General features: G+C 35.4%; 1 protein-coding gene across 1 annotated transcript in view; it reads left to right on the top strand.

The window, feature by feature from the left end:
• The window catches only part of LOC111051771 (WD repeat and FYVE domain-containing protein 3), a gene marked incomplete at its 5' end in the record, with an annotated part of 57,601 nt that overhangs the window by 17,669 nt on the left and 26,771 nt on the right, over positions 1-13,161 (top strand). Inside the window, 5 exon segments of the mRNA XM_039419971.1 lie at positions 396-493; positions 1,619-1,840; positions 3,436-3,614; positions 4,928-5,156; positions 9,398-9,534. Of these exon segments, the coding sequence (XP_039275905.1) occupies positions 396-493; positions 1,619-1,840; positions 3,436-3,614; positions 4,928-5,156; positions 9,398-9,534 (865 nt within the window).

Below are 13,161 nucleotides of genomic sequence, written 5' to 3'. Positions count from 1 at the left end.
TAGTTATCTATTACAATAATCTTTCAGGTCCTTTTTGTTCAGCAATCTTTGTCCAAAGATTCCTATGAACATCTCGACGATGATATCTTTTGTCTCGCATATCTCACAATGGAACATGCTCTTGAACCAGACTCATCAACTTTTCATTGTCCGAGTTAAAACTTGATAAAACAGAACAAGTTCAAAAACAAAAACAGACAACTCTGAATAATTACAAGTTGCGGACTCAGAGATCGATACAACAGTTGATGAGCGAGTTCTTCAACCCAGGGGGTCTCTAGTTTTATCCACTGATATAATTCAGGTGATCACACTAAGACAAGAATATCGATTAGTGAATTGTGAATCGTTTAAGCTATTTAATAATATAGTGTGAACTGTGTTTTGCATTTCAGATTTGGCTGCATGTATCTGCCGAGCGTGGCGCCGCAGTCTGTTGTCTTTGACACGCTGACTGCACCCGATCTGGGAGTTGTTGGAGGCATGGGCTCAGGTAAACTGCTCATTATTTTACTACATTTTTGTCGTCATCATTCAAATGTTATGTCATCTTTTATACTATAATGAAGGAAATAACTGGCTTATACATCTATCTCCGTAAACAAAGTCATAGTGCATTCTGGTGACGCATTAGTGAGCATTCTAGCCCTACCTGTGCTGACGTCACCAGAATGCACTATGGCTTTGTTTATGGAGGTAGTGCTTATACACGTACGGGATAGGAGAATTATGTTTGATGCATCATCACGTCTGAACTGATTAGGGCAGAGCTTCCAAACTAACGAGGAGCTCCAAAAAAATGTCATAGCCAGCTTGAGGCAGCATTCTTTGAAGAGGGTTTTACTAGGCTGGTCCACAGGTATGACAAATGTCTCAATCTACACGGCAATCATGTTAAAGGATACATGTAATCATACATATCATAATCATACATGTAAGTAACTTTAACTGAAAAAATTATTCTCATATCATTCTCATTAGAGTAGAGTCGAAGCTTAAGAAGTATTGTTATTTATTAAAAAGTTAATAAGTGTTTAAGTGTTAATTTATTGAAAATTTTTGACATTTTGAGATTAGTTCTGTTCACTAGACAACACACTTTACCTACTATTCTCAACTGTAGTGAAAACAGTTATTCGACCAAGTAAGTAGAGTTAGTATGCCAGTTACTCGAACACTTAGGCGCAACTCACACTTACGCGACTCAGGTCGAGAAGAGACTCGACTCTAGTCGAGAGCATGTGTTTTCAAATGGTGACGTCGCGGAGACTGGAATTGACTGGTCTGAGTGTCACCATTTGGAAACACATGCTCTCGACTAGAGTCGAGTCTCTTCTCGACCTGAGTCGCGTAAGTGTGAGTTGAGCCTAACTCTACTGGTGAAAATCAGGCTTTATACTTGTAGATGTTGTTAAGAATAATATTTGAATCGTAATCATTTATCAATTATTACTCCAATAATAATTATTCTATGAGTATTTGTTGCGAGTTATAGTGTGATACTAATTATATGTGTGAATATACTATATTTTTTGTGTATAACTCAAATTAAGAAGAAATGAATCCTGTTTTCTCCATTCCTGTAAATTGAATTAAAATGAACGATTCTGTGTGGCAGGTGATCGGATATTCCCGCCACAAACCGGTTTGAGTTTTTCGTCGTGGATCTGCGTTGAACGGTTCAGCGATCCGCGCACCGATCCGCACTGCGTGAGGCTGCTGACTCTGGTCCGCAATCTGCACTCGGCCAAGGACGACCATCTCATCTGCCTGGCAGTTGTGCTCTCGGCTAGAGACAAGGCCGTCATTGTCACCACTCAGGAAACTCCGCTGTCGCATAGTAAGTGCAGTTGGTAATGTGATCACAATGAGTACGTTCTGGGAGGACCAGATCCGCTGCACCTGGTGCACCACAAACACCGTACAGTGCACCGCTAGTGTTCCCATGGGATCCATGCAGTTTGACGCACACTTTTGAAATCTATTTTATTCTGTGTAAACACTGGAGCTTGTTTGGTTTCACAAAAAAGTAGGTTATGTCTTACAAAACACAAACATTGGATGATGTTTTACGAAACCATTTACTAGTCAAAATAGAAACTATTTAAGGCTCAAATTCACCAAAAACGAAAACTAGGTTTGAGCGGCAGTTGGTTCCAAGTCCATGATTTTGAATTTATTTTGTATCATAATTTTTTGTTTATTTAGAATCAAACCAAGTTTTCGCTTTGGTGAATTCGGTTCATATCTCCACCTTCATATCTTCATACTGAAGTTAGTTTGTTTCAGTATTTTATAATGTTTCAGTATTTTATAATGTTTCAGTATCGTAAGTAAAAAAATGCAGGAGGTTGAAGGCAGTTGGTTCCAAATCCATGATTTTGAATTTATTTTGTATCATAATTTTTTGTTTATTTAGAATCAAACCAAGTTTTCGCTTTGGTGAATTCAGTTCATATCTCCACCTTCATATCTTCATACTGAAGTTATGTTTGTTTCAGTATTTTATAATCTTTCAATACCGTAAGTAAAAAAGCAGGAGGTTAAAGGCAGTTGGTTCCAAATCCATGATTTTGAATTGATTTTGTATTATAATTTTTTGTTTATTTAGAATCTAACCAAGTTTTCGCTTTGGTGAATTCGGTTCATATCTCCACCTTCATATCTTCATACTGAAGTTATGTTTGTTTCAGTATTTTATAATGTTTCAATACCGTAAGTAAAAAAAGCAGGAGGTTAAAGGCAGTTGGTTCCAAATCCATGATTTTGAATTGATTTTGTATTATAATTTGTTTATTTAGAATCAAACCAAGTTTTCGCTTTGTTGAATTCGGTTCATATCTCCACCTTCATATCTTCATACCTCAAGTCTTTCAGCTGATTATTTCACTTGAAATCTTATTAGCTCACAATTTCAATAAGTTTTTAATTTGTGGCTTCAAAGTTTCAATCTTGACAACAGTTTCTATTTTATAAAACAGTGTATTGTAAATTGAAAAAGTAAAAGAATAAATTACCTCTTATTTGCTTTGATCATCCATTTTAACTTTATCTTTCTCGTGAGTGTCCACTGTTCATATGACAGCAGCAGATGCTCAAACTTTCGACCAATAGAAGCTCTGCGGTTCCGGTTAGTCTTTTGTGGATCATATATGTTTTCGACCGGTTCATGAATTCTGCACCGGTGCAGGATAATCAAAGATGGCGACTCGTTTATGAACTGTCAAAAGCTCCCATGGAACGCGGTTCGTCTGCCCCTGGGAGAATCTGGTCCACCCATAACGTACTCATTAGATGAGTATATGTGCAAGTGAAACAAAATCTGGAAAGAGCAATAGGAATTAATTTAATCAGAAAACATCATGCTACAACATGACAGCTGTTGAGTGATAAATTGATGAATTATTTGTAATTGAATACAATTTTGTGTTGAAGCCGGAGCAGACTGGGAGCCTGACGTTCAAGGATCGAGCGTGTCCTGTGCCAGGATCTGGTGTCCTGATCTGCTGCAGGAAGGTACCTGGCATCATCTAGTCCTAGTTCTAAATAGAGCAGTGCTCAAGAACTCATCCTTCTCTCTCTACATGGATGGACAGCATGTTCATAGTCAAAAAGTGAGTACTTATTTTCTCACTCATTTTTCTGAGTAACTTACTTGTTTCCTCCTTATTACTTTGAAAATTCCATACTGCAAGAATTGTTTTTTGTCATAGTCATCCAATTTCAGCTGTTCTCCATGCATTGAAATAATCCGGTGAACAGCTGTTTGCAGAAAAAATAAACATATGATTCTCATCGCAGCATACTCTACTGTAATGAAACAATATGTTTTCTCTACAGTCGAGTATTTTTCCTAGTTCCGAAATAGGAACATCAAAACTGCTACAAATAAACCACCAGCGCTCCAGGTGGAAGTTTTGTCACCTTGCACAAAATTTCTGATTCGGAATTTGTAAACTAGGTTATGTTTATAGAATGCATGTAGTAACGTCAGCACAAGCAGGTGATGTTTTCTATTTCTCAATTATTATTCTTCTTTAGATTATTATGCCAAAAATAGTGAACGTTACTTGGATGTGAATGTCTTTTGCAGTGCTCGAATCAGTGCTATTGCATCATTCTCGCCTGCGAAAGGCTTCTTCCCATCCTTGTTAAGTAAGATACTATTTGTTTATTAGGTACTTTTAAAATTCAATAGTGTTCATTGATAAAATCATTTTATTGCAGAAGGCTCTTAAGATCGTCAAGAGTATTACAATAGTCAAAATTCAACAACATTACATTCTATAGCCTAGTTAAAAAAGTCACAGACAGTTAATAAATATATTTCAAAATGGACTAGATTAAATTGTCATAGTATTAACATTCTCATAAAACTCTTTCACCTCATAATAAGGATTCAAATGTCTAATTCTCTCAGGTACAATGCATTGAATTGAATAGAATTGACCGAACTTAGTGAGGTCTATTTTTAACTCGGATTTTCTTTTGTCTGTCTGTATGTAACGCGACTATGGCCAAACGCGTTGATAGAATTTGATGAGATTTGGCAGGAATATTCCTTTTTTCTCAACTTACTGTCTTAAGTACTTACTTTACTCCCTGGAACATAATACTAAAGTGTCACTTTTTCGCTCTCGGGACGAAATAACGGAAATACTCCCTAGGGAGGAAAAGTAACTCCATTTAAATAACATGGGAAGCATCTCTATTTTAAAAACTTACATTGGAAATAGGTTAGAAGGTCTAAGCTCAGATCACAGGGCGTTTGATGGCGATGAAAAGCTGTTCAGCTATGTGAAAGTCGCCCCTGTGTCGTATGATATGTGATCGGAGGTTGAAAAAATCACCCTCGTACATTCATAAACCATTGCTAAATTAACTCAACCAAAAATACTTGTATATTCCAATAATTGTTGTTTTGCAGCTGCATTACATATCACAGAACCCTGGAGGAGGGGCTGCCAACTTGACCGTAGCTTCCTCGGTGTACGGCTTCATTGGAACGCCGCCGATTTGGAGACGCAACTCCCGGCTGATTTGGAAGCAAGGTCCTTGTCATCTGCTAGAAGAGGTTCTCAGTCCGCACATAGTCACAACTATTTATCAGCTGGGCCCCAACTACATTGGAAGTCTTCAGGCTCCACAACTCAACTGTAAGTAGAAAGTGATTTGTATCTAGCGCTAGGTTTACACTATGTAGTACAATCAAAAAGTGCAGACAAAATCTGTTAAGCTCTCTATTTTATCATACCTTAAATATTTTAATTTGATGTACATATACTGTCTTCCTCAGTTCCTCTGAATTTATTATTAGTAGGGCTATACTCCCAGATTAAGATTCTCTCTCTGAGTTTAAGTTTTATTTTTTGTGTCATGTGTACTGTATTGTATTGTTTTTCTAATTCTCTCTTTGCTTACAAAAGGAATTGCATATATGCTACAAATGAATTACATTATTTTACTAAATGGATTACATATGTACAGTGAATTGTAGATTAATAATTACATGAATCATCTCTTTTTCTTTTGAGTTTTCAAATTATTATGAATTCATTCTAGTTTTTCTGCTCTCTTAGTATTTCACTCTTAGTACTTCTTCTTTTCGGATTGAATTTTTTTTTCTAGTTTTTTCATACATTTCATATGTTTCTTTTTTCTTTATTATATTTTTTTCTATTTTCGACTGAATCTCAAGCCACTAATTATAGCCGACTGATTACTCGTTGCCATCGCTCAAACTACTTAGTTTTGCTGGTAACGCCAATGATAATATTATAATCGATTTTTAAATGGAAAATATTTTAATTTTAAGTTTTTGCAATGTATTGTATATGAAAATTTTTATATTTTTCACATTTGTAAAGTTTGTTTAATGATTTTTAAATATTACTTTCCATGCGTTTTGTATGTAGTTAAGGACTATTTTTTCAAGGTTGCGTTTGTCTGTTATAGACTAATTCTACATCTTTTTCTTCAAAACTAAATTTTCTACAAGCTCTGTAAAAATATTTTGTGTTTATTGTACATTTAACATAGTAAATCTGCTTCAAACCTTTAAGGAACTTGTTTTTCGGGACCAAGTTTCGCGTATTTCGTCACATATCTTAAAAATTACTGTAGCTACAGGTCTGAAAACGGTTTTATTCAATTTTTCAGTTAATTTCACGTAGACTACGCTAAATTTTACATCTTAACAGTCAACGAATACCCGTAGGGCTTCGTTCCAGCAGGGGAACTGAAATTCAGACGAAATCTTCCACCCTGTATAACTTGGTACGGTAACCAAGCGTTTTCGGACCTATGTTAATTAGAACTTTTTTTCTTCTTTTGATGAGAGGAATCACGCCCTGACTTATGGGCACCTCTTTTCAGAACACTCTGTATAGCAATTTTAAGCCTATTTTCTCTGCTAGCAGAAAATGAGTTTTTCAAAATTTGCGGTAAACATCAAAGAGAATCTGAGCTATTTATGTAGCTCTGCTTTTGTTCATAGCAGAGCTAGATGTAGCCGCTCCGTCCCTGAAGGCTACCGCAGCTGATATACCTGCTGGGTTTACACCAGATATACTCATTTGTTGTCAAAGTGCTAGTAGGCTACTGTGCATTGCGAGTATTCCTATGTGATTTATCAATTATTGTGCAATGATGAATATTCTAAGTGAATTTGACTGGAATAGAGACTATATTATGGAGTTGATTGAACTATTTATAGATTATCCTGTGTTAAAAGTGCTAACTTCAAAAATCGAAACAAAAACAGGACGCGTGGAACGAAATTTCGGTTGCTATGAACGTGGAGAGGTTATAAGTTGAAAAAAGATGAGAATCCTACACTAATCGAAAACTAGTTTATTCCAAACTATATGTAGTTCTGCTACAAGTAATGGCATCAAAGTTAATTATAGCAGAGCTACATCTAGCAGATCTATATGTAGCTCAAATTTTATATAGCTCTGCAGCTACATAGTGTAAACGTAGCTTTAATGTGTAATTCCTTAGAGTCGTCTAAAGACGCGCGTCTGGAGCACATAACCTATCAATTCATTAGATTCGATGATTCGAAGCTTCTCCATAGAGGAAGTTAACCTTCGTGAACTCATAGAATGTTTATGTTGTATCAACGTTATGGCTGCAGATGAATTAAAGGTGTTGTAAAGGTGCTTCTTTTAGGACGTGAATTATTTTGTTGGAATAATATCTGTTTCATATCTGCTTCATCCATAATTTGTCATTCCAAATAATCCGTGTTAAATATTCAAGGTAAACAAAAACCCAACTGTTTACCTTGAATTTTTAACACAGATTATTTAAAATGACAAATTATGGATAATGCAGATTTGAAACATATATTATTCCAACAAAATTATACATAACCTAAAATTGAATTTCCTGTTCCTTCAACAATAACAAACACATTAGTTCAGCTGAAGATGTGGTAGGTGTTACCATGAAACCTGGTTCTGCAATATGAATTAATTTTCGAATTAATTAAAGTGGTAATGACAACATTAACACCATATTCTTTCAATTATGGAGAAATACCACAATATCTCATACCATACAATCAAATTATTAAAATAATACACGACCTAAAAGAAAAGCATCATAACATGGAAACAAAAAGACATCAGTGTTTGCTACTATATTACTTTACAATTCATATCTAATGAATAATCGAATCTAACAGTTAGATACTAATTTAGTTACTTAGTTAGAGTTAGTTACTAATTTATAGGTTATGTACTCTATAGTGAGGTCTACGTTATAATGGCGGTAGAGAAAGATAGGAGAACAGCCTTGCCGTTGCCTTTGTCTTGTCACTGCCTTCTATATATAGAGGATAGCTGATACCAGTGTATCTGATATAATATTAAGGGTTATTTCTCGCTTAAAAAATTAACAATTTCTATTATATTCTCCCAGAAAATTCATTTTTAATGATTGAATTCGTTAATGCATTTTTATGATTGAGATTGAATATTTTGTTAATTAATTATATTTTTAAAACGTTAAAAAAACGTTGTGGAGCTAGAAAAGGATATAGCTATCTGCTTTGATGAATGATAGACAAGGATAGCATAACCAAATCAAATACTGCCATTAAAATGTGGACCTTACTGCAATATTTTTCTCAACCAAAATATTATTATGATGTTGGTGATTTTATTATGAAGCCACTTCTCACATTTCAAGTTTTCACTTTTTTTATTTTCTCCACAGGGCAGAACTCAAAGCGCCTAGCAATTCATTACTTATAAAAATAAACTTGTGTGTTTCTTAGGAATGGTTAGAGTATTGAAAAATAATTTTATTGATTAATAATATACAAATTTGTATTTTTTTCTGCAAATTAACTTGTATGTGATAGTATGAGTATAGGGATGATTAATAAATAGCATGATTAGGTACTACTTCAGGCCCCACAACTAATCAGGACGGCATAAAATGTAGATTGATTCTTCCTAGAATTAAAGTAGAATTTCTACTAGCGTATCAATGTATGCTCTTCAACTTTTGTTGCTGTATCGATTTTTTATTGGTTGAAATACTATCTAAACTCCAGATTAAATACATTTGTATTTTATTAAATATCAGTTTTATTAAAATAAAAACACTGATAGTATAATGTAATATAAAAGCTTGAAAGACATAATTGATTCAGTGATACAGCTATTAATAAATTCATCTCAACCAAAAATACTTAATAATAGCCTATATCAGAATCAAAGGAGAGGTAAATCAAAGGTAAACCAAATCGTAAGTAATACAGTAGAACGTCGATAATTCGGACGTCAAAAATCCGGACCGTCAATAATCCGGATTCGTCTCTGGCAAGAAATAAAATTTTCGTACCTTCTGCCCTTGGCGCTAATTTCCTTACTTTAGAGCGGGCGACGGGAGAATGGCGCGTAGCCATTTAATGTATATACCTTATACTCTACCTACCAATAATTGAATACTGTATATGCAATTTTAACTGCTTTGTTTCTTGAATAGTGCGAGCTGACCGTTTTTTAACGTAATTTCGATAATCCGGATGGGGTCCGGTCCCAATTGATCCGGATTATTGACGTTCCACTGTAGTAGGTATTGGTAATATCCCATGGTATAGGTCGTTTATGCTCCGAATTTCAAGTAGATGTTTTGTCAACTCAAGTCGACTACTGTCTATGATTACTGTTTTGGCCGGGTGAGAGTGTAAAAACGGCACAGCATGATAGACTACCTATTTACTAATATAAATATAAACTATTTTCTTAATCATATGTAACTGGTGAGCTGCTATCACGGAAGAATGTAGAATATTTTATACTTTTAATAAATTATTATAATTTTTTGAAATCAATATTAAATTGAGTAATATTAATTTCTTTTTTCCATGTTGATGTTTCAGTTATGGAAGTGCTGCCCCCACTTGTCACAGAGGAGAAAGTTGTGTTTGGACTGAATGCAAAAGCTGTAACACAAGTCACACTTTCCAAAATTCGCAAAATTTACTCACGTGCTGACAACAAATCGATAGCCAAACAGGTAGGCTCATAAACCCGTCATTTTTATCAGGTGACATTTTTACTTTCCTTGCCCTATTACCATGGGTAAAGAAAGTATTGCTCTCCGAAAAAATTAAGGTACCCAAATTTCTATATTTCTATACGTTTCAAGGTCCCCTGAGTCCAAAAAAGTGGTTTTTGGGTATTGGTCTGTATATGTGTGTGTATGAGTGTATGTGCGTCTGTGTACACGATATCTCATCTCCCAATTAACGGAATGACTTGAAATTTGGAACTTAAGGTCCTTACAATATAAGGATCCGACACGAACAATTTCGATCAAATTCAATTCAAGATTGCGTCTAAAATGGCGAAAATGTTGTCGAAAACAGGGGTTTTCGCGATTTTCTCGAAAACGGCTCCAACGATTTCCATCAAATTTATACCTAAAATAGTCATTGATAAGCCACAAGTCCCATATCTGTAAAAATTTCAGGAGCTTCGCCCCATCTATGCAAAGTTTGATTTTAGATTCCCAATTATCAGGCTTCAGATACAATTTAAACAAAAAAATTCAAGTGGAAAAGATTGAGCATAAAAATCTCTACAATTAATGTTCAGTAACATTTTCACCTAAAATTGAAAATAAGTTCGAAGTTCGAGAAAATAATATTATTCAATTTGCAAACTGTTGGCAAGTGTTGATTCTATTAAATCATTCACTATGAAGAGATAGCAGACTTCATGTGTCTGCAGCGTTATTGTCCTGTCACCAGCTGGCTTAGATCTTTGAATAGTAGACTTGGGATGCGCGTGAACACTAGCGTCAGTTGATCAAATTTCATAACGGCAAGGAAAGTTGTGTGAGTGCACCACACCAGATTTTTAGGCTGGTGTCCGAGCTCGGGATCGAGTCAAGTTCTAGGCTAAACGGCTAAACGGCTGAGGTCAGAAAATTGGCTTTCCGAAATGGGCGGTAATCGTAAATTTTATGATAATCATTTCTCATTTATATAATTGGAACCGTTTTCCGTTGACAAAATGCAAACATTCCCAAATAAATCAAAATAGCTGAAACTTTACACTATTTCTCTTTATTTTACTTTTTGTCTTCAATTTTCTAGTTTTTCGAATTTTATTCAAACGTGTACTATGACTACGCCCCGTTTCGGAAAGAAATTTTCTGACTCCAGCTGTTTAAAGTCTAGAACTTGGCTAAATCCCGAGCTCGAAAACCGGCCCTTGGATAGTTTGTGAAAAAAGGTCCACAATATAATTGCACCATTCATTTTATGCGTATGGTTAACAGTGAAAAATTTCAATTTTACAAATTTCACAAAGGTTCTTTGTCTGGCATTCAAGATTCTTCATCGTAAGTATGGATGACATCGTCTGCACTACAGTGAGGCCCACGTCATAATGGCAGTATTCGATTAACATTGCTAATCGTGTCTGCCATTCGACAAAGCAGATAGAGCTATCCTTTTCTAGCTCTGCAACTTTGCCAGATTTTTTAACAATGTATGTATGTAATTAATTAACAAAAATCCAATCTCTATTTTTGAAAACTTTTTATTTGAACATTGAAAAAAGTATTTTTTGGCGGACAGAGTGCAATTTATTATTTTTAACTGGAATTAACAGTTTATACCGGTGTCAGACATCAGATATATCCAGTGGCGAGGCGTCCGGTCATCGTTTGATGCGGCGATGAGTAGAGAAATTGAACTAAAAATATTTGAATAATCTCAACTCTTAAATGTACATTTGTAGGCTTCAAAACCCGAAATTATGTTCAAAAACTCCGAAATTAAAAAAAAAACCGATAAGAATATGAAACGCTTGCGGATCACTGCAGTCCCCCTCCAGTCCTTGGCTAGAGCTCCCAGCCTACAGGTTTCATACCATTCAAATAATGCTCGAAATACATGGCAACCGGCTGCGATGTACGAGTACTTAGGCTTCGCGCGTTCTCGGCTACTGTCGGGAGATTTCGGTAGCTGCGTTCTCGGCTACTGTCGGGAGATTTCGGTAGCTGCGTTCTCCTCATCTACAGTCTCTACACACACAGCTTTAACAGAAATTTTCGCATTTGAAATACTGTATTATTAACTTTGTTGAAGTTCTGACACTGTGTTACTAGTAAATATTTGAAAAAACACTTACTTTTGATGGAGTCACTTACTTTTGAGCCTCTGATGAAGCTCTTCTTCAGGAGTGAAATGCATTCCTCAAGACTCCAATCAAAAGTAAGTGTTTTTTCAAATATTTACTAGTAACACAGTGTCAGAACTTCAACAAAGTTATTATATAGTGTTTCGTCATGGAAAGCAACTTCAACTGTATTATTGTTTTAAAAGTGAGGTTATTCTTATTCGTGTGCGTTAGTAATCATGTTTTTACAGTGTTTCATGTGCATGAATTAGTGAATGTGAAGTGTGAACCATGGAGGAAGTGGAAGATGAAAACAGTATTATTAATTCAAAAGAAATTCCAGTTGTAGTGAGAGTTGGTAAGTAATTGAAAGTTGGTAGTGAGGATACACTGAAAATTATTAAGAGTTGAAATTAGAGAGAATTCTTCTCAGTTCTCTGCCTTTTGTATGTGAGTTCAGAGAAAAATCTTCAGGTACTCCAAAAGCTTCAAAAGTCAACAATTGCTAGCATTTCTAATTTTTTTCTTGAAGAGAGCACTTGTACCCTCTTGAGTGGTGGGGGGGGGCTGTGATGATCGGTGGAGTATTCCACGCCTCGCCACTGGATATATCGGTTTCAGCTATCATCTATAGAAGGCAGAGACTCAGCAACATTGTTCTCCTACCTTTCTCCACTACCATTATAAATTGGACCTCACTATAGTGAGGTGCCTATGTATTCTGATTTGAGCCAACAGTCTTGTCAAGGTATACAAATAATATTGTTGAACATATAATAGGGTAATGGTTCTCCTTTCAACCGTTTCCTTGGATAAAATAAGATATATTTACAAATTCATGGTGAACGTTGATGTTATGGAACTTTTTCATAATTGAATATACTTAAAACGTTGTCAAAATCCACTTTAATTAAATAAAAATTAATATTTAACAGGAGCATGCTCTCGTGTGTGCTCACAGCTGATGATGTGTGAGCACACACGAAAGCTGCTCCTGTAAAATATTAATTTTCAATTTTTATTTAATTAAAGTGGATTTTTCACAACGTTCTAAGTCTATTCAATTGTAACTTACAGCTGATGATGTGTGAGCACACACGAAAGCATGCTCCTGTAAAATATTAATTTTTAATTTTTATTTAATTAAAGTGGATTTTTGACAACGTTTTAAGTCTATTCAATTCATGGTGAACGCTTTGAGATTGGGTACGGTAACTATATTTTAGAAAGACCAACCCACATGGAGCGTTATTTTCAGGCGTTTTTAGAGTCGGCAGCGCAGGAAGCTCTCCAATTGGCTGATTAACAGCTGATCCCCGAACGCCAACAAAATCAGCCAATCAGAGAGCTTCTTCGTCCGCCGCCAGTGCAAAAACGCTCCATGTGGCTTAGCCCTAAAGCCTGGTTTTCATCAAGTATAGCTAGTGGTAGGGTTCCCTGGGCAAGTACTAACTATCTTGTGAACTCTCCCAATGAAAACGTGCATGGTAGAGTAGAGTCATGGTTGAGAGTA

The sequence above is a fragment of the Nilaparvata lugens genome, chromosome 2 (assembly GCF_014356525.2).
Source record: "Nilaparvata lugens isolate BPH chromosome 2, ASM1435652v1, whole genome shotgun sequence".
NCBI classification, from domain to species: Eukaryota; Metazoa; Arthropoda; class Insecta; order Hemiptera; family Delphacidae; genus Nilaparvata; species Nilaparvata lugens.
The sequence above is the reverse complement of the archived record's forward strand: the minus strand, read 5'-3'. Positions and strand labels throughout refer to the sequence as shown.